This window comes from Ovis canadensis, chromosome 8 (genome assembly GCF_042477335.2).
Source record: "Ovis canadensis isolate MfBH-ARS-UI-01 breed Bighorn chromosome 8, ARS-UI_OviCan_v2, whole genome shotgun sequence".
NCBI classification, from domain to species: Eukaryota; Metazoa; Chordata; class Mammalia; order Artiodactyla; family Bovidae; genus Ovis; species Ovis canadensis.
In genome coordinates, this window is record NC_091252.1 from 82,103,353 (window position 1) to 82,125,225 (window position 21,873).

A 21,873-nucleotide genomic window follows, 5' to 3' on the forward strand; every position below is an offset into this window, starting at 1 on the left:
GATTTTAACTTTTTTTTTTTCAACTTGAAGAGACCCTTCTTGCCATTTTCACAGAGGAATTCAACAGTATTTCACTAAAGTGTCAATATTTAGCATTTCCCTTCTCCAGAATGTTTACATTCTAAAAAGGAACCACCTGCAGAAGGCAACGTTAAATATATAAGAACAAACCTATCATTGTGGCAGACGCATCAGATGGCCTCGAAAGCTAAAGGCAGTGAAAACTGAAGTAGAGATTAGATTACCTTTCAGTCCAAAGTTTGTTTTTCTCTTTCTAGCGGAATGGGTAGATGCTAAGTACAGTGTGCCAACAAGCGATAAAGACTATTCTCCAGAGGAAGTAGCAGCGGCAATTAAAATTCAAGCCATGTGGAGAGGAACATATGTCAGATTGCTTATGAAAGCGAGAACACCAGGTATGCTCTTTCAATCATTTATAAAATGAACTTGCATAAATAAGTGAAGTAAAAGTCATTCAATCGTGTCTGACTCTTTGCAACCCCATGGACTGTAGGCTGCCCAGCTCCTCTGTCCATGGAGGCCTTAATACTGGAGTGGGTAGTCATTCCCTTCTCCAGGGGATCTTCCCAACCCATGCACTGAACCCAGATCTGCTGCATTGCAGGAGGATTCCTTACCATTTGAGCCACCAGGGAAGCCCCTGCATAAATAAAGATGAATATTTGTTTACATGCTAACAAAAAGTATTTTAGGTTCATTCAACTCTATGGCTCAGCTAATTGTTTTTAATTCTATAAATATTGAAATTTATTGAGTTCAGGGTGTAGGTAGGTATGCTCAAGCTCTTGTTCCTGCAGTTTAGTGCAATGTGGCTTTAGTCTGTGTCTGACACAGACTGAGCACACAGCAAATACTGGCTGAATGAATGATCAGCTGTGTTTTCCCAATCTTTTGTGAGTTCTTCAAAAACAGGAAACTGGCCTTTTTCCCATTCATCCCCAGTGCCTAGCCGAATGCACAGCAGTCAGTTTCAGCTAAGTCATAGATAATTTTACATTTCTAGGCCATTTTTCAAAGTGAATGCATGAATGAACTAAATGAAGATGTTTCCACATATGTCCATGGTATCATACACTTAGCATAAAACACATTCAAAATGTATTATTATATTTATCAAATCAAATATGTTTTTGTATATGAAACTGTTTGTGAAAATATCTGTTTTATCAGCTCAAAAGAAAACACTGCAAAAGGCAAAAAAATTATATTCAATTATTTTCATTCTGTAAATTTTGTTGACATATTTATATGAAAAGCCTTGCCTCCTATAGAATTCTTTGAGTATTTTGAAACATTTTGTTGTAAAGGCATCTGAAACAATGAGAAATATCAAAATGTTCATCAAAGCAGTAAAAACTGTAGATCCATAAATGTTAAACAAACTGCATTGCATAGATTTGTGATAGAAAAATATCCCTGTTGTTTGTCCATACATACTGTAAAAAGTATATTCATATAATAATTTTTTTCTCTTTATAAAGACAAAAATGAGCAGCTTTTTAATAATATTTGTGTTCTCACTCAACATATAATTATTGAATAATTCTTGTGTATGCAGAAATATTCTATGTTCTGGCCTTAAAGAAATTAGTAAAACTTCCAAGGTTTCTGCTCTGATGAATGTGTTATAGTGGTCCCAGGCATGCAATGGAAAGTAAATATATTAAGATAATGATTTCAGATACCAGTAAGTTCTATGAAGAAATTAAGATAATTAGAAAAAAAAAGTCAGTTTCTGACATGTTAAATTTGACACGCTTATGATGTATTCACATTTTTTTGTCAGATCATGTCCTCTTAAGCCTTTTGTGGATTATGTTTTAGGTTAAGCTTCAGTGAGATCCCATTAGCCACTGTTCTTTAGAAAAAAAATGGATGGATTATAGTTTCTAATACAAGAGCATTCATAAGGACTTTTTTGCTGTGATAAGTGGTCTTTTGTTGTAAACTCTTTGATGAGTATATTCAATTAGATCAAAGAGCATTTTATGATTTTTTAACTAGAGATGAAGGGAAACAGCATAAAATGATGATCAGAACTCTCAGCTAGAGGTTCATAGCTTTGTATTTTAAACATGGTTTTATTGCTAGTAAAGCTTCTGACTCTGGATATTACCTTACTTGTGAGTTTCAAGTGCTTCACCTATAAAAGGAGGGCTTAGAACAAGATGATTTTTCAGGCACCTTACAGTTTTTATATTGTTATTTTTAGATACAAAGGAAAATGCCAGTGTTGCAGATACTCTTCAGAAAGTTTGGGCTGTGTTGGAACAGAATATGGAACAGTATGCCATTTCTCTCTTAAGGTAAAGCAGTGTAATGATTTTTTTTTTTTTTTTGCAGTATCTTGGTATCCTCCAAGTTCCAGTTCAAATGCCACCATATTTGTAGGGTTGTAGGATTTTCCCCTAATCACTACAGCTAGAAACATACCATTGCTTCTGAACTTCCCCACTTACTACTTCTTATTTGTCTTCACTATACTTATCTAATGTTCTAAGCAGGAAAACTCTGAGAAGCAAAGCAGAGTTTCTTGAAGTCTTTTGGTGCTCAGGAGACAAAAGTTAAAAGTTTAGGACCTGCCAGGGGAGACTATTGTTGTTTTTAATGTCCAATTGCTAATCTATGTCGTACTCTTTGGCAATCCCATGGACTGTAGCACACCAGACTTCAGCAGTGCAAGCCATCACTTGAAATCCCTGGTGAACAGCACTCTAAAAACAGGGACAAGTGTGAGATAAATTGGGCCTTAGGAAAACTGCATTTTAACCATTAATCTTCTTGGAATGAATCTGATGCTAGGAAAGACTGAGGGCAGGAGGAGAAGGGGGCAACAGAGGATACGATGGTTGGATGGCATCACTGACTCAACGAACATGAGTTTGAACAAACTCTGGGAGATAGTGAAGGACAGGGAAGCCTGGCACACTGCAGTCCATGGGACTGTAAAGACTTAGACACAATTTAACAACTGAACAACAACAAATTATATAAAAGAAACAGACCATTTTGATGTAGGAGCTAGCAGACCAAATCTCTAACAGTAACTATTATGGAAATGCTCAAGAAAATAAAGAATAAAGAGAAAATAAATTAAAAGTTTAGATTAATAAAGCACAGTTAAATGGAGATTACATAAATACAATTTCTAACAACTGAATTTAAAATGTTTTGGTTTAACAGCATATCAGGCAGAATAGAGGAAGAAATAGTGAACTGAAAGACAGGTCAATAGAAAAATCGTGGAAAATAAGGAAAGAACTAAGAAAAATGTGGGGCATGCTTAGAAAGTCCAATATTTATATCATTATAGTACCAGAATATAAAAATATAATAGCTGATACACTTCTAAAACTGATAAAATACATCAACTTGCATTTTCAAGAGGTTTTGCATGCAGAGTCTGTGCAGGAAGGACACAAAGAAAACCATACCTAGACTTATCATAGTCAAACTGCTAGAAACCAAAGGCCAGAAGAACAATCTTCAACGCTACCAGAGAAATAAGACATATTATTTCCAAAGGACAATTAGACTAATAGCTACATGTAGGAGTAAAATCTTAACCTTAGCAATGCAAAATGCAGAAATTGGGTAAATGGAGCTGCAGAGATCTAAAGTTCTGGCATTACTGCAGAAATGGTAAAAGTAATAATCTAGATGAAATGCTAATAAGGCAAGGATGCATAATATATTCTCTAGCAATGTGCTAAGTGGATCAACTAGTGAATTTAAGAAATAAGATTAATACTACACATCTTATAGAGAACAGAAAAGAAGAGGAAACATTTACCAACTCAAAACCTTGATTTTAAAATCTCAGCAAACATAGTAAAAAAAAGAAAGAAAGAAAGAAAGAAAACAAAAAACTGAAATTGCAAACCAGTCACCCTCTTGAAATTAGATGAAAAAATGTAGCAGATCAAAATTGGAATGATATAAAAAGATAATATCTTTTAATTAAGTGGGTTTCCCACTCTGAGACATGCTAGGGTGGTTTAACATTAGGAAATGCATTAATTAGGCACATTAACAGGGAAAAGGAACAAATCATTTGGTCCTTCAGATAAGTTCAGAAAAAAACATTTGAAAAAAAGCAACACAAATTCAAAATTTAAAAATTTTTAGCTAACTAAGTTTAGAGAAGATTTTCCTTTATGTGTTATGGAACCTAGTATATTTTTAAAATTACTGTAAACATAATTAGTGGTGAAAGTTTGAAAGCTTTTCCTTGAGTTGGGGAATGAGATAAAGATGCCTGCCCAAACACTTCTATTCAAGGTAATCCTGAAATTCTGAAAAGGGCAAAAAGGTAATAAAGCAATTTAAGTGTCAGTAGAATTTGAAGGGAAGAAATAAAACCACCATTTACAGGCAATATGGTTGTTTATATAGAAAGTACCAAAAAAATGCCACGTGAACCAGAAGATATAACCAACCTGGTCTTTGTTCTTATAATTATTTTTAAAAGCTTTTTAATATCCTACTTCCCTGATGGCTCAGGGGATAAAGAATTCACCAGCAATGCATGAGACACAGGGGATGTGGGTTCAATCTCTTGGTCAGGAAGATGCCCTGGAGAAGGGCATGGCAACCCACTCCAGTATTCTTGTCTGGAAAACCCCATAGACAGAGGAGCCTGGCAAACTACAGTCCAAAGGGGCGCAAAGAGTGGACACAACTAAGACACGGGTGTGCAAATATAAACCTATCATTTTCCTTCCACTACCGAAGACCAGCCATCAGAAACAGCAGGTGAATCCTGTCCTCCCTGAGGATCTCTATGGCTTTGCTTCCCACTGACAGTACAGTCAAGCCATCTACCATGTGGAAGCCAAGAGCAACTCTAGCTCTGTCTAGATCTCTACAGAGAAAACAGTCTATGATCATTATACCTTCTGTCCCAGCTAATACCCAACATTATACAAAAGACTCCTGAGGCCTTACAAATAGCTGTGAAAAGAAGAGAGGCGAAAAGCAAAGGAGAAAAGGAAAGATATAAGCATCTGAATGCAGAGTTCCAAAGAATAGCAAGGAGAGATAAGAAAGCCTTCTTCAGCAATCAATGCAAAGAAATAGAGGAAAACAACAGAATGGGAAAGACTAGAGATCTCTTCAAGAAAATTAGAGATACCAAGGGAACATTTCATGCAAAGATGGGCTCAATAAAGGACAGAAATGGTATGGACCTAACAGAAGCAGAAGATATTAAGAAGAGATGGCAAGAATACACGGAAGAACTGTACAAAAAAGATCTTCACGACCCAGATAATCATGATGATGTGATCACTAATCTAGAGCCAGACATCTTGGAATGTGAAGTCAAGTGGGCCTTAGAAAGCATCACTACGAACAAAGCTAGTGGAGGTGATGGAATTCCAGTTGAGCTGTTTCAAATCCTGAAAGATGATGCTGTGAAAGTACTGCACTCAATATGCCAGCAAGTTTGGAAAACTCAGCAGTGGCCACAGGACTGGAAAAGGTCAGTTTTCATTCCAATCCCAAAGAAAGGCAATGCCAAAGAATGCTCAAACTACCACACAATTGCACTCATCTCGCATGCTAGTAAAGTAATGCTCAAAATTCTCCAAGCCAGGCTTCAGCAATACATGAACCGTGAACTCCCTGATGTTCAAGCTGGTTTTAGAAAAGGCAGAGGAACCAGAGATCAAATTGCCAACATCTGCTGGGTCATGGAAAAAGCAAGAGAGTTCCAGAAAAACATCTATTTCTGCTTTATTGCCTATGCCAAAGCCTTTGACTGTGTGGATCACAATCAACTGTGGAAAATTCTGAAAGAGATGGGAATACCAGACCACCTGACCTGCATCATGAGAAATCTGTATGCAGGTCAGGAAGCAACAGTTAGAACTGGACATGGAACAATAGACTGGTTCCAAATAGGAAAAGGAGTATGTCAAGGCTGTATATTGTCACTCTGCTTATTTAACTTATATGCAGAGTACATCATGAGAAATGCTGGACTGGAAGAAGCACAAGCTGGAATCAAGATTGCTGGGAGAAATATCAATAACCTCAGATATGCAGATGACACCACCCTTATGGTAGAAAGTGAAGAGGAGCTAAAAAGCCTCTTGAAGAAAGTGAAAGAGGACAGTGAAAAGTTGTCTTAAAGCTCAACATTCAGAAAATGAAGATCATGGCATCCGGTCCCATCACTCCATGGGAAATAGATGGGGAAACAGTGGAAACAGTGACAGACTTTATTTTGGGGGGCTCCAAAACCACTGCAGATGGTGACTGCAGCCATGAAATTAAAAGACGCTTACTCCTTGGAAGAAAAGTTATGACCAACCTAGATAGCATATTCAAAAGCAGAGACATTACTTTGTCGACTAAGGTCTGTCTAGTCAAGGCTATGGTTTTTTCCTGTGGTCATGTATGGATGTGAGAGTTGGACTGTGAAGAAGGCTGAGCACCAAAGAATTGATGCTTTTGAAGTGTGGTGTTGGAGAAGACTCTTGAGAGTCCCTTGGACTGCAAGGACATCCAACCAGTCCATTCTGAAGGAGATCAGCCCTGGGATTTCTTTGGAAGGAATGATGCTAAAGCTGAAACTCCAGTACTTTGGCCACCTCATGCGAAGAGTTGACTCATTGGAAAAGACTCTGATGCTGGGAGGGATTGGGGGCAGGAGGAGAAGGGGACGACCAAGGGTGAGATGGCTGGATGGCATCACTGACTCAATGAATGTGAGTCTGAGTGAACTCTGGGAGATGGTGATGGACAGGGAGGCCTGGCGTGCTGCGATTCATGGGGTTGCAGAGAGTCGGACACAACTGAGTAACTGAACTGAACTGAACTGACTCCTGAGGCTCCTAGTGCTACTGAGGCTGGTTCTGGCTCCTGGCTGGGTGGGAGCTACAGGACCCAGGATCTCCCTGATCATTTCCACTGTGTTCTGGAATATACCACAGCCTTCCAGCAGGGCAATCATGGAAAAACCTAGTTGCACTAGAAATCATGTACAAGGAAAACTCTGGCACTCTCCCCTTGTTCATGGCCTTTGCTTTTAGGGTTTATTTTAAAATCTTTTTTTCTTTTTTTTTTGGAAATCAATTCCTCACTGTAAACTACATTCTATATTTATTCTCTACATTGAATCCCCAGACTTTCAGTGGCTCCTATTCAGTTTTATTGCTAGTTTTCCTGCTTCTAATTTTCTCACCCTTATAGCTTGATCTTAGGTGCTGATTTCCCATCTGTAAATTTTTATTACTCCCAGAGTCATGAATTAGGTTCTCCTTCAACTAAAAACTTCAGATAACTTTGGGCACTTTTGAGAGACATCCTGGTTGACCTGAAATGGTCACCTCTGCCTTTGAGCCACACACAACGAGCCTTCATTTGATGAAGTACTTAATCCATCCAACAGTGGACTGCAATATTTTATGCTGGGTTTGTTTTGGAGGAGGGATTTATAAATAGAATTTATTTCAAAAATTGCTTTGCCATTGATACTTAAATTATTTTTATCTTTCCAGGCTTATGTTTAAAAGCAAGTGCAAATCTATGGAATCTTATCCATGCTATCAAGATGAAGAAACTAAGATTGCTTTTGCTGACTATACTGTGACTTACACAGACCAGCCACCAAATACTTGGTTTATAGTTTTCAGGTGAGGCAATCATATATTGGCAAATAATATCATCCCTAAGTGGTATAAAATATTCATATAAAGAGAGTTTTATTTGTGATAGTAGTAATAGCATGAACGTTTAACTTGCTTTTGGAACTTAGTTAAAATTCGTTCCATATGTGATGTGCATAAATGAGTTATTATAGAAATTTTATCCATGTTTCATTAAACAAAATATGAAGAATATGAAGTTAGCTATTAGATCTTTTGATGAATGTGGCTTCTCTGATGGTTCAGCAGGTAAAGAATACAGCTGCAATGCAGGAGATATGGGAAATGCAGGTTCAATCCCTGGGTTGGGAAGATCCCCTGGAGGAGGAAAGGTAACCCACTCCAGTAGTCTTGCCTGAAAAATCCCATGAATAGAGGAGCCTGGTTTGCTACAGTCCATGAGGTCTCAAGAGTTGGACACGACTGAGCGACTATGCATGCACACATAATTAAACTGATATGCTTTCAATATAGAAATGAATCATTTAATTTCCAAGCAATAGCATGTTAGAATCACAAATTATTTATAAATAGGATTTCTTAAAAGGTTAGCATTTGCATGAAAAAATAATGTATTAATTAGAATTTTAAAGGAAAACAATATGTGTACCTTTAAGTTATTTGCAACTTTATTGTTTCTTATTTCTTGGCTTCAAACCTAATTTCAAACTTTCTTTATGATGTTCATGCCAAGGGAAACTTCACTCTTTTGTAATTACAGAGAAACATTTTTGGTTCCTCAAGATATGATTTTGGTTCCCAAAGTATATACTACACTTCCAGTCTGTATGCTCCACATCGTTAACAATGACACAATGGAACAAGTGCCAAAAGTGTTCCAAAAAGTGGTGCCTTATCTTTATACCAAAAATAAGGTAGGTTTAAAATGATTCTCCTCATTTGAAAGAATAACAGTGAGAAGCCAGCACCCTGAGGGTTTCCAGCAGAAGGTAGAACAGATGTGTTTTCAGTCCATAATTAGGCCCTGGTCTTTCTGCAGAGAAGTCTCGTGTATTTGACAGCAATAGGTACTTAATGTGAGTGCCAGAACATTCACCGTTTAGTCCCCTTCTTATCTTTTCTCCAAAGAAAATATGACGAAAGGAAAATGCTAGAAATCTCCATTATTAAAATTATAAAATCATACAAACCCTTAAAATGAAAATGGAGGTAAAGAGTACAGTTAGTCTTATCTCTAAACCAAATCATCATCAGGTTGCCTCAGTTTCCCACTGGGTTTTTTGTTTGATTCCTAAATATGTTTGAAGATTGTGTTTACACAGCCACTCACCAAATTTGGCCTAGATTTTCCTTTGAATGTAAAAATTTCTTACATGTGTAATTGGAAATCAAAGGTCTCAAAGATCCATAAGAGAAAGGTGATTTCATTCAAAGGGAGATTCTACTCAGTTCACAGATGTCGTTAAATTCTAGAGATGAGCTCTTTACTTCACCAGATAAGTATACTAATACTGATCATGTTAGTCATTGATACTTACTTTTGGTAGAGATCTTTAGTTGGGTATTTAGTTAGAACTGCACAAGACTCTGATTCTTATTCACATGTAGCATACTTTGGGTTTGGTTTAGCTTTGCTTAGTAGCTCCACTGTAAACCTCCCTTCCTTGAGTAAACAAACTTTGGGGGTAGGTTTAAACAATGCCGTTGAGTCACTATTCAGGAGAACACACTGCTGCTGCTGCTGCTGCTAAGTTGCTTCAGTCGTGTCCGACTCTGTGAGACCCCATAGATGGCAGCCCAACCAGGCTCCCCCGTCCCTGGGATTCTCCAGGCAAGAACACTGGAGTGGGTTGCCATTTCCTTCTCCAATGCATGAAAGTGAAAAGTGAGAGTGAAGTGGCTCAGTCGTGTCCGACTCTTCGCGACCCCATGGACTGCAGCCCACCAGGCTCCTCCGTCCATGGGATTTTCCAGGCAAGAGTACTGGAGTGGGGTGCCATTGCCTTCTCCAAAATTTGCAACAAACATAGCCATTCCCTCTCTCAAATATTTCCTGTCTTCTACCCTTTCATCTTGTGTTTGTTTTAGAACAAAATAGAGAGAATGTGGAGGAAAATATAGAGCTGTATGAATAGCAAAATAGCTTCTGTCATCCTTTTTGTGGCATGGTTTTCCTTTCATCACAATTCTTGGTCTTCAAATATTTCTCCAAGTTACTCAGCTTTTCTACAATGTAGTTCCCAGAACTTCTTGAACAGAACAGCCTTGAAAAAGACTTCCAACCCACCTAAAGGATAATGATTGCCCCATTGTTTTTAGTCTATGATTGCAATAGCATTTTGGCACTGCAAAGGCATTTGACATATATGTAGACCATTTTAGGTCAACCTTTTCTAATGTATATCCATAGAACTAGGGTCTAAATTAAAAAAAAAATCTGGTACACAGTCAATCCTTCAGAATAATTTGACATTTTTTTCATAATTTTTCAAAGACCATAACCTGTGATGTGAAGTACTTAATCTGCGTGGTTTCTCAGTATTTGGTACTCTGTTATGTTACACTTTTATTCCAGAGTCTTGAGATCCTTTAAAACTGCCAAATTCTCTCTTCAAATCCTATCACTAGTTTAGCTTTAGATTATCACTTATCAATATATCTATCCTACTATTTTATAAATCTTTTATTCTCTCTCAAAATTGTTCTCTGAGTCTAGACAAACATGAAATGAGTCATGTAATTTTGTTTGACTTCTTTAATACATTAGTCCCATAAGCTCAAATAATAAAAGCAACAGTAAATCTTTGCAGGTAAAAATATTTTAGCATACATAATTTATCTCCCTTTTCTACTTGCCCCAAACATAATATCGAAAGTCTTTATAGGTGTTGCAATTCTGAGCTCATTACAGGTATTGGGATTTTAGTTACTATTTGGAGACATTTATTGGAGTGTTATGAATTCATTCTCTCTTGTGTACATCTAATTTTTGTTTCTGGAAATCTAAACACATCAGCTTCCCTCAAACTCAGTTGGTAAAGAATCTGCCTGCAATGCAGGAGACCCAGGTTTGATTCCTGCGTCCGGAAGATCCCCTGGAGAAGGAAATGACAATCCACTCCAGTATTCTTGCCTGGAGAATCCCATGGACAGAGGAATCTGGTGGGCTACAGTCCATGGGGTTGCAAAGAGTCAGATACAACTTAGCAACTAAACCACCGTAAACATCAGAGAGTTTTCTCTGCATCAGAGAGCAACTAGCATACAAAACCTGTATTTTCCTGCCTTGTTAGAAATGTCTGGAATTATAAACTCAGAATCGCTTTGAACTTCTGTGTGTTGTCACTTTCCCAGGTTCCTTAATTGCTTCTTTTCTCCAACTTAAAGAGCTCATCTCCAGGCTCACAACTGGGCTCCATGGAACCAGACCTCTGCTAATTCAGTAGCTTTACTTGCCACTCATCATACCAAGGGAACAATATTTCCATAAACTCTTTTGCTTTCTTCATCTCATATTTAGAAAGGTGATTCTGAAAAGACAAGAAAATCAAGTAGGAAGCTATTGGGCTAATCCAGGAGGCAATGATAAAATAATAATAATAATAACTTGCCTTAGGTAGAATTAGAAGAATTAGAAGGAAATGTAGTAATCATCTACCACAGTTAAGCATTTTTTAATGGCTAGGGAAACATACAAACAGAAATATTAGACTGTTCCATTTTCTCCAAAAACATGTAAGATGGAAGTTTTTAAGAGGGATTTCAAAACATAATACTAAGTGATTTGTCACTTGTTAAGAAATTTGAAGATTTTTATGTATATTAAGATAAAGCATTTTAGTACTGTGAAGCCATATATAGGAAGGGGCCTCCCAGGTGGCACTAATAGTAAAGAATCTGCCTGCCAGTGCAGGAGATATAAGAGACATGGGTTCAATCCCTGGGTCAGAAAGATCCCCTGGAGGACGGTATGACAATCCACTCCAGTATTCTTGCCTGGAGAATCCCATGGACAGAGGAGCCTGGCGGGCTACAGTCCGTAGGATCGCACAAAGTCAGACACAACTGAAGCGACTTAGCACCACCCATATATTGGAGGGAAGCTATGCTCACCACTATACTACCAACCCTAGTGAACGCATACATTGTATCTTTGAAAACTAGTAACAATATTACTTACTTCAGTGTAATTCTTCTTTGTTGTAGAAAGGCTATACATTCGTGGCTGAAGCATATACTGGTGACATGTATGTGTCATCCTCACGATGGAAACTGCGCCTCATTGGCTCTTATCATCCACTCCCGTGCCTGTCTCGAGACCCTCCATGTAATACCTTTGCCATAAAGGAAATCAGAGATTATTACATACCCAATGATAAGAAAATTATATTCAGGTATGTAATAGAAAGGAAATGCATTCCTGTAAAGTATCAATATATTGTATTAAATAGTTGACTTTAAATTTAAATATTTTATTTAAATATTGATACTATCAAAAATAATAAATCTTTTGGTAAAATCATAATTTTGAACTTCAGTTTTATACTTTTGAAAACAGAGAGCAATATGATTGTATAAATGTTATGTAAGATCCAGCCTATGTTGCATGTGTGGTTTCTTAGTTCTCATCCTATTTTTGTTGTTGTTTGGTCACTCAGCCGTGTCTGACTCTTTGCGACCCCGTGGACTGCAGCATGCCAAGTTTCCCTGTTCATTACCAACTCCCAGACCTTGCTCAAACTCATGTCCACTGAGTTTGAGCTCATGTCCATCATCATCCATGTAGTGATGCCATACAACCATCTCTTCCTCTGTCATCCCCTTCTCCTTCATACCTCCAATCTTTCCCAGCATCAGGGTCTTTTCTAATGAGTCAGCTCTTTGTATCAGGTGGCCAAAGCTTTAGGTGTATCAGCTTTGGAATCAGTCCTTATGATGAATATTTAGGATTGATTTCCTTTAAGATTAACTTGTTTGATCTCCTTGCAGTTCAAGGGATTCTCAAGAGTCTTCTCCAACACCACATCAAAAGCATCAATTTTTCAGTGCTCAACCTTCTTCATGGTCCAACTTTCACATCCATACATGACTACTGGAAAAACCATAGCTTTGACTATACACACCTATATGGCAAAGTAATGTCTGTGCTTTTTAATATGCTGTCTAGGTTTGTCATAGCTTTTCTTTCAAGGAGCAAGCATCTTTTAACTTCATGGCTGCAGTCACCACCTGCAGTGATTTTGGAGTTCAAGAAAATAAAGTCTCACTGTTAACTTATATGCAGAGTACATCATGAGAAACGCTGGATTGGAAGAAACACAAGCTGGAATCAAGATTGCCGGGAGAAATATCAATAACCTCAGATATGCAGATGACACCACCCTTATGGCAGAAAGTGAAGAGGAACTAAAAAGCCTCTTGATGAAAGTGAAAGAGGAGAGTGACAAAGTTGGCTTAAACCTCAACATTCAGAAAACGAAGATCATGGCATCCAGTCCCATCACTCCATGGGAAACAGATGGGGAAACAGTGGAAACAGTGACAGACTTTATTTTGGGGGGACTCCAAAATCACTGCAGATGGTGACTGCAGCCATGAAATTAAAAGACGCTTACTCCTTGGAAGAAAAGTTATGACCAACCTAGATAGCATATTCAAAAGCAAAGACATTACTATGCCGACTAAGGTCTGCCTAGTCAAGGCTATGGTTTTTCCAGTAGTCATGTATGTGAGAGTTGGACTGTGAAGAAGGCTGAGCACCAAAGAATTGATGCTTTTGAAGTGTGGTATTGGAGAAGACTCTTGAGAGTCCCTTGGACTGCAAGGAGATCCAACCAGTCCATTCTGAAGGAGATCAGCCCTGGGATTTCTTTGGAAGGAATGATGCTGAAGCTGAAACTCCAGTACCTTGGCCACCTCATGTGAAGAGTTGACTCATTGGAAAAGACTCTGATGCTGGGAGGGATTGGGGGCAGGAGGAGAAGGGGACGACCGAGGAATAGATGGCTGGGTGGCATCACTGACTCGATGGACGTGAGTCTGAGTGAACTCTGGGAATTGGTGATGGACAGGGAGGCCTGGCGTGCTGTGATTCATGGGGTTGCAAAGAGTCAGACACAACTGAGAGACTGAACTGAACTGTTTCCATTGTTGCCTATCTATTTGCCATAAAGTGTTGGGACTGGATGCCTGATCTTAGTTTTCTGAATGTTGAGTTTTAAGTCAACTTTTTCACTCTCCTCTTTCACCTTCCTCGAGAGGCTCTTAGTTATCCTATTTGACTTTCATTAAACATCCTTCATAACACTCTTCCTTCTTTTTGCTCTCTCCTTGTTCTGTCCCATCTCTGGTGCTTCTATTGTGTTTAGTTCAGTTCAGTTGCTCAGTCATGTCCGACTCTTTGTGACCCCATGAACCACAGCACGCCAGGCCTCCCTGTCCATCACCAAATCCAAAAGTCCACCCAAACCCATGTCCATTAAGTCAGTGATGCCATCCACCCATCTCATCCTCTGTCATCCCCTTCTCCTCCTGACCTTGATCTTTCCCAGCATCAGAGTCTTTTCCAATGAGTCAGCTCTTCGCATCAGGTGGCCAAAGTATTGGAGTTTTAGCTTCAGCATCAGTCCGTCCAATGAATACCCAGGACTAATCTCCTTTAGGATGGACTGGTTGAATCTCCTTGCAGTCCAAGTTACTCTCAAGAGTCTTCTTCAATACCACAGTTCAAAAGCATCAATTCTTCAGCGCTCAGCTTTCTTTGTAGTCCAACTCTCACATCCAAACATGACCACTGGAAATACCATAGCCTTGACTAGACAGACCTTTGTTGACAAAGTAATGTCTCTGCTTTTGAATATGCTATCTAGCTTGGTCATAACTTTCCTTCCAAGGAATAAGCGTCTTTTAATGTCATGGCTGCAATCACCATCTGCAGTGATTTTCAAGCCCCCACCCCCACCCCCAGCCAAATAAAGTCAGCCACTCTTTCTACTGTTTCCCCATCTATTTGCCATGAAGTTATGGTACCGGATACCATGATCTTAGTTTTCTGAATGTTTAGTTTTAAGCCAACTTTTTACTCTCCTCTTTCGCTTTCTCTTGTGTAGATTTCTCCTTATCTGCCAACTCATCCTTCTTTTCATACTTATCTATACATTCTCATATCTCCCTGAGAATACATAGATAAGTAGTCCTCATCATGACTCTGCTCCCTTTCATTTATCAGAGCTTTTGGTTTTAATTCCCACACACTTCTCATCTTTGTGCCCTCCTCTTTATTCTCAGTGTCCTCCACTACTTCACAGTCTCATTATATTTTATCTACAGAAACACTGTGTTTCTGGAATACATGTCTCCATTACATTCACTTTTTCTTTATATTTTCTATTTCTCCCTCTCTTTCTCTACCACCTTATTCATTACATGAGTGTTAGTCACTCAGTTGTGTCCAGCTCTTTGTGACCATCATGGACTGTAGCCCTCCAGGCTCCTCTGTCCATGGAATTCTCCAGGCAAGAATACTGGGGTTCATAGCCATGCCCTTCTCTAGGAGATATTCCTGACCCAGGGTTAAAGCTGGGTCTCCCACATTGCAAGCAGATTCTCTACCATCTGAGCCACCAGGGAAGCCCCTATTCATTACACACCCATGCTTTACTACTGGAATAGTTACCTAACACACATGATTAAATACGTGATTCCCTTTCACTGAAATTTGGGAGATCGAAGCGTCAGCTGAATTGATTCCTGCTGATGGCTGGGAGGGAGGAAATATCCCATGCTCTCTCCATCTTCTAGAGGTTGCTGGTCACTGACATTCTTTGGCTTGTTGATTTATAACCCTGGTCTTTGTATTCCTGTTCATGCATCATTCTCCCTGTGTCTCTCTCTTTCCAGATTTCTCCTTTTCATAAGGTCCTCATTTTAACTTGATGATTTCTGGGAGATAACATCTCCAAGAATGGTGGCATGGTGAGGTGCTAGGGTTTAGGACTCCAGCAGGTTTTTGAGAGGAAACAATTTAACCTATAACAAACAGTGACAGTGAATATAGAGGGAAAATAAAGGACAAGGAAGTGAAATGGACAATCTTGGTTGATTATGGTTTGACTTGGGAAACTGTTGGAGAGTAAGTGTTGTTTATTTAAATAGAGGTTTCAGGAAGAGGACTCTATTTGCTGATTGGGCAAGAGAAAGACAATTAATTCATTTTTACATGTTACACTTGGTAGGCCAGTGAAATGTATGAGAGATATTGCATAGGGTTGCTGGGTTGGAAACATGGATTTGGAAATGATCATTCTATTTCTGCCCATTAAAGTGGCTGGGGAAGTTTGTACAAAAAGAGTCAGATACTGGACAGAATATATCAAATGTGAAAGTGAAAGTGAAGTCACTCAGTCATGTCCGACTCTTTGCGACCCGTGGACTGTAGCCCACCAAGCTCCTCCGTCCATGGGATTCTCCAGGCAAGAATACTGGAGTGGGTTGCCATTTCCTTTTCCAGAGAATCTTCCCAACCCAGGGATCAAACCCAGGTCTCCCACATTGCAGACAGACGCTTTAACTTTTGCACCACCAGGGAATTTCAAGGGAGGAAAGGCAGCCAGGTTGAAAGAAGAAGGGGCCGGGGTGGGGGGGGAAGGGGTGGCCTTACAGACGTCTCCTGCCACCTACAGATGCCCAGGCGTTATGGGACTTTTCCCTGGGCCTCCAGAGAAGGGAGGACTGGAACTCGGCCCTACCAGAAATCAGACCAGACCAGAACCAGAATTCGAGTTCTCTGCCAAGAGGAGGTGATCAGTCTCTAATCCTCAGCTCAGGCTGAGGGCCCTTTGACCAGATTCCTGCATCCAGGACTGGGGGACTAGAAAAACAGGGAAGGATAGGAAGAGTTAAGGAGAGGAAAGAGAGAGGGAAGGGGAGAAAGGTCAATAAAGTCTCTTCTTCCTTACCGGTCAGGGCACTCTGGCCAGTTGTCCTCGTATTTATGAGAATGTCGTATTTATGAGAATGTCGATGTGAGAGAAGTCTAAAAAAACACCCCTGAATTAGGAGTTACAAAAACTGTTATGCCCATGGGGAAAGGTTTTTGAAGAAAGAAGAAATGAGGGTTGATTCAACCCTGTCAAATTCCCCTGAGAGATCAAGGAAGATGAGAACTGAGATTTCTGTAGGGTAGTGACAAGCTGCTTGAAACCATAGCAAGAGCAAGTTTAGCACCTTGTTGGGGGCAGAGTGAAGTGTTGTGAGTGAGTAGAAGGTGATGAGCTGAGACAGTAGAAGTTGGCGACTCTTCTTAGACTATAAGCTGGGGAGTCAAATAGAGCTGAGGCTGACCAGCAGGGTTGATTGAAGACATTTTTCAGTTTGGTTTTTGTCTTGTTTTGATCTGTTTTTAAACAGGTGAGACCTCCATGGGTACAAAAGCCAAAATCAAGAAGTAGTAAAGTGAGGAAACAAGATACAGAAGAGAGAAGAGAGAAAGGCAAATTTGTAGAGAAGCTGAAAGTTTATAGAATCCTGAGCATTTGCAAGGATTCACCTAAAGTAGGAAAGAACTCCAACAAAAAGTCGAGCGATCTTAGACTGCATTAAGGGACAGAGTCAGGAATTTTCATTCTTTCTCCAAGAGGTTCCCAACCAGCATGGTTAAAGGGTGAGAGCACAGGTGATAAGTAATAGTTTTGATTTCTATTTTTGTGGCTCAAAGAAAACACTTGACAGTGAAGTTTTGAAAGCTATCGCCAGTTGTGCTCTTTGTTCCACTGGAGAGGAGGGAGTGATGGAAAGGTGCGATGTGGCAGTAGTTTGCAATCTATCAAATTTTATCAGCGAGTGCATCAGTTCAGTTCACTTCAGTCACTCATTCATGTCCGACTCTGCAACCCCATGTATCGCAGCACGCCAGGCCTCCCTGTCCATCACCAACTCCCGGAGTTCACTCAGACTCACGTCCATCAAGTCAGTGATGCCATCCAGCCATCTCATCCTCGGTCGTCCCCTTCTCCTCCTGCCCCCAATCCCTCCCAGCATCAGAGTCTTTTCCAGTGACTCAACTCTTCACATGAGGTGTCCAAAGTACTGGAGTTTCAGCTTCAGCATCATTCCCTCCAAAGAAATCCCATGGCTGATCTCCTTCAGAATGGACTGGTTGGATGCCCTTGCAGTCCAAGGGGCTCTCAAGAGTCTTCTCCAACACCACAGTTCAAAAGCATCAATTCTTCAGTGCCCAGCCTTCTTCACAGTCCAACTCTCACAACCATACATGACCACTGGAAAAACCATAGCCTTGACTAGATGGACCTTTGTTGGCAAAGTAATGTCTCTGCTTTTCAATATGCTATCTAGGTTGATCATAACTTTTCTTCCAAGGATTAAGCGTCTTTTATTTTCATGGCTGCAGTCACCATTTGCAGTGATTTTGGAGCCCCCAAAAATAAAGTCTGACACTGTTTCCACTGTTTCCCCATCTATTTCCCATGAAGTGATGGGACCCGATGCCATGATCTTCATTTTCTGAATGTTGAGCTTTTTCACTTTCACTCTCCACTTTCACTCTCCACTTTCACTTTCATCAAGAGGCTTTTTAGTTCCTCTTCACTTTCTGCCATAAGGGTGGTGTCATCTGCATATCTGAGGTTATTGATATTTCTCCCGGCAATCTTGATTCCAGCTTGTGCTTCTCCCAGCCCAGCATTTCTCATGATGTACTCTGCATATACGTTAAATAAGCAGATTGACAATATACAGCCTTGACGTACTCTTTTTCCTATTTGGAACAGTCTGTTGTTCCATGTCCAGTTCTAACTGTGCTTCCTGACCTGCATATAGGTTTCTCAAGAGGCAGGTCAGGTGGTCTGGTATTCCCATCTCTTTCAGAATTTTCCACAGTTGATTGTGATCCACACAGTCAAAGGCTTTGGCATAGTCAATAAAGCAGAAATAGATGTTTTTCTGGAACTCTCTTGCTTTTTTGATGATCCAGCAGATGTTGGCAATTTGATCTTTGGTTCCTCTGCCTTTTCTAAAACCAGCTTGAACACCTGGAAGTTCACGGTTCATGTATTGCTGAAGCCTGGCTTGGAGAATTTTGAGCATTACTTTACTAGTGTGTGAGATGAGTGCAATTGTCATATCTAAATAAAATGTTATATATCTCTGCTTGGGATGTGATAGTAATAAACAGCTCATACGTAATTTCATTTTACTCAAGCATACTGGGATCTTTTGCCAAAGTCTATAACAGCACTAATATTTCCAGGATTTTAACTGACTGTATAAAGTAGGTTTACTTGTAGATTATCATATCAGTAAATAATACAATTTCCTTAGTGATTTGAAGAAAAGACTGTTGATAAAGATGAATGTTTTTCTTTACAGGTATTCAGTTAAAGTTGCATTGCCACATCCTGTTACAATACACGTACGCACATCCAAACCAGATGTATTCATCAAGCTACAGATCTTAGAAAATGAAGAAGTTATCGTGAGCTCCACTGGGAAGGGTCAAGCTATCATACCAGCAATTAACTTCTTGGGGAATGAAAAAGTCTTAAGCTCCCAGTGTAAGTTTGGCTTTTAAAATTGGTCATATATAGATTCATAAACAGATATTTATGTAACTGATGGTTAAAAAATATTTTAAGATAAAATAGCAAGTAAAATCAGTAAAATTTGATACCATAGTATTTTTAGAAAACTACTGCATTTGTGCATGACATTAATCCCTGAAGAGCAATAGATTTGTTATAATTGCACTTTAAAGACTTTATTACTTGAGCCCGATCAAATTTTCAAATAAGAAATAGATTTTTATTATTTTGAAATAATTTTTAATTAATTAATTTATTTTAATTGGAGGCTAATTACTTTACAATATTGTAGTGGTTTTTGCCAAACATTGACATGAATCAGCCACGGGTGCACATGTGTTCCCCATCCAGAACCCTCTCCCCACCTTCCTCCCCATCCCATCCCCTAGGGTCATCCCCCCACACCAGCCCTGAGTGCCCTGCCTTATGCATCGAACCTGAACTGGCGATCTGCTTCACATATGATAATATACACGTTTCAAAGCTACCCTCTCAAATCATCTCACCCTCGCCTTTTCCCAGAGTCCAAAAGACTGTTCTTTACATCTGTGTCTCTTTTTTTTTTTTTACTTTTATTCCAAATGCATTATTTTTAGAAAATATTCTACTTATTAAAATTAATAAAAATGTTGAAATTATTACCTGCAATGTAATATTCACAAGAGCTTTTACCTAATAAAATTATTTCTGAAATAAGGGATAACAGTGATACTGTAAGATATATTCATTTATTTTAATAACTTGATTATGACTATAAAAGTAACACCTGCCCAATGTAGAAAGCTGAAAAATAGAAAATTATAAACAAGGCAGCAAGAAATCCTTTGTAATCATACAACCCAGAAAATAGAAATACTGTTAGCATATTAGCTTTTACACCTCTACTGTCCATTTTTACATTCTCAGTTTAAATAAAAGTAGAATATTACCAGTTTTGGTAATTGATATTTGTTTTTCTTGTTTGTGACATTGGTTGGGGTCTTCAAACCTATGTTAAATAAGAGTGATGATTATATACTTCTTATTCTTAAATAAGAAGGCTTAGAGCATTTACCATTTAGTATGATTGTTGTTGACTTCTGATAAATGCCCTTTATAGTATTTAAGAAAGTTTTTCTCTATTGATAACTAAGGATTTTAATATAGGTTTGAAACTTTATTGGTTATTTCTTTGTTTATAAAAATCATCAAATTTTATCCCTTTGCATCTCATAAATTAATTTTTAATTTGGAATACATTCTTGAAATAAAACTTATTTATCCATGATGTTTCAATACAGTCCTATATGTTTTGAATATACTATTTTATTTGGTTTGTTAGATTATATTTTCCCTTTAACTTTTAACTATTATAATATTTTTATAATTTCCAAATAACTGTTTTAGCTGGTCTTCTGTTGTTAATATCTACTTAAACTTTTGGAGTTAGTGTGATTTATATATTTTCATTTTGAGCATTGGATAGGTTTTTTCACTGCAACCTAATTCAAATCAGTTTTGGTTTGTATTACATTAAAGTTTATAAAGAACACTTATTCTCTAATTTTAGAGGTAAATGATTTGATGTCTAAATATATGTGTACTCACACGCACATTCTCGCTATGTGTATATAATAAAAAGAAAACTTGCTAGTTGCAATATTTAAAATCTCAATTGTCATTTATATTTTATCTTATTGGCTTGTAATTTTTTGAAAAAAGTATGTTAAGATCTATTTTAATTGTAAACTGTGTACAAATTTATCTCTAATATTTTCCAGTTTACATATCTATATGTTACATTGTTAGTTGCAAAAAGTTATACATTTGCTTTATATTTATTGATATGCTGTATTTTTTAAATGAATATAAAGCAGTATTTTTTCAACTTTAATAGATTTTATGATAGTAATGCTGATTCTTCATTTGTTATCATTTGCCTGTTCATTTTGGTTCACACATTTAGCTTTTCAACCTTTCTCTTATAAATGAGTAATTTTTCCACTAAATCTAAGATTCTAATCTCTGAAATGGGGTGATGTAATCCACTTACATTTATTTTGATAAGCTTGCTTTTTCTGATTTCTGCCTTCATGCTTTATTTTAAAATTGATTATACTGTCTAGCTGATCTTTGCAGAACTATGTGGTGGCTGGCATACTTCCTGCATTATTCCCAATGCATTATTCCCAATAGCATTTATGCTGATTATCTCAAGTATATAAGCAAATTACTAAAAAGAATTTACCTGTTGCCTATTTCCTAATATTCATACGTTTCTTTTCTTTCTCCTTTTTAAAATAAATGCAACCAAATCAAGACTCTTTCTCCTCTGTTATTGACCCTGGAAACTGTTATTGCAGCCCAGGGGCATTCCTTTCCAATATGAATGAAAATCTGGAGGAGCAGAGAATTGAGAAGACACTACTTTGTAATGACACAATTAGGGCACAGATGTCATGCTTTAGATACAGGAAGGTGGGAAATTCCCTATTACATCAGTAATACAATGAACTTAGTTAAAACAGCAAATTAATTCAGATCATGTCTCCTTTCCTCCCACCTTTTCCCCTTTAGCCCTGAACATCCTCTGGATCGTCTTCAGTACTAGTTCATGTTTCTGCTTTGTGGCTTTTCATGCCAGTCTGCCTGCACCATCTCTA

At 38.3% G+C, this 21,873-nt stretch overlaps 1 protein-coding gene across 1 annotated transcript in view; it reads left to right on the forward strand.

Moving 5' to 3' along the window:
* The window catches only part of ADGB (androglobin), a 187,519-nt gene that overhangs the window by 115,868 nt on the left and 49,778 nt on the right, over positions 1-21,873 (forward strand). The window contains exons 22-27 of the mRNA XM_069599306.1: positions 279-416; positions 2,234-2,327; positions 7,527-7,661; positions 8,395-8,548; positions 11,841-12,028; positions 19,020-19,204. Coding sequence (XP_069455407.1) covers positions 279-416; positions 2,234-2,327; positions 7,527-7,661; positions 8,395-8,548; positions 11,841-12,028; positions 19,020-19,204 — 894 coding nt within the window. The remainder of the gene's footprint in view (positions 1-278; positions 417-2,233; positions 2,328-7,526; positions 7,662-8,394; positions 8,549-11,840; positions 12,029-19,019; positions 19,205-21,873) is intronic.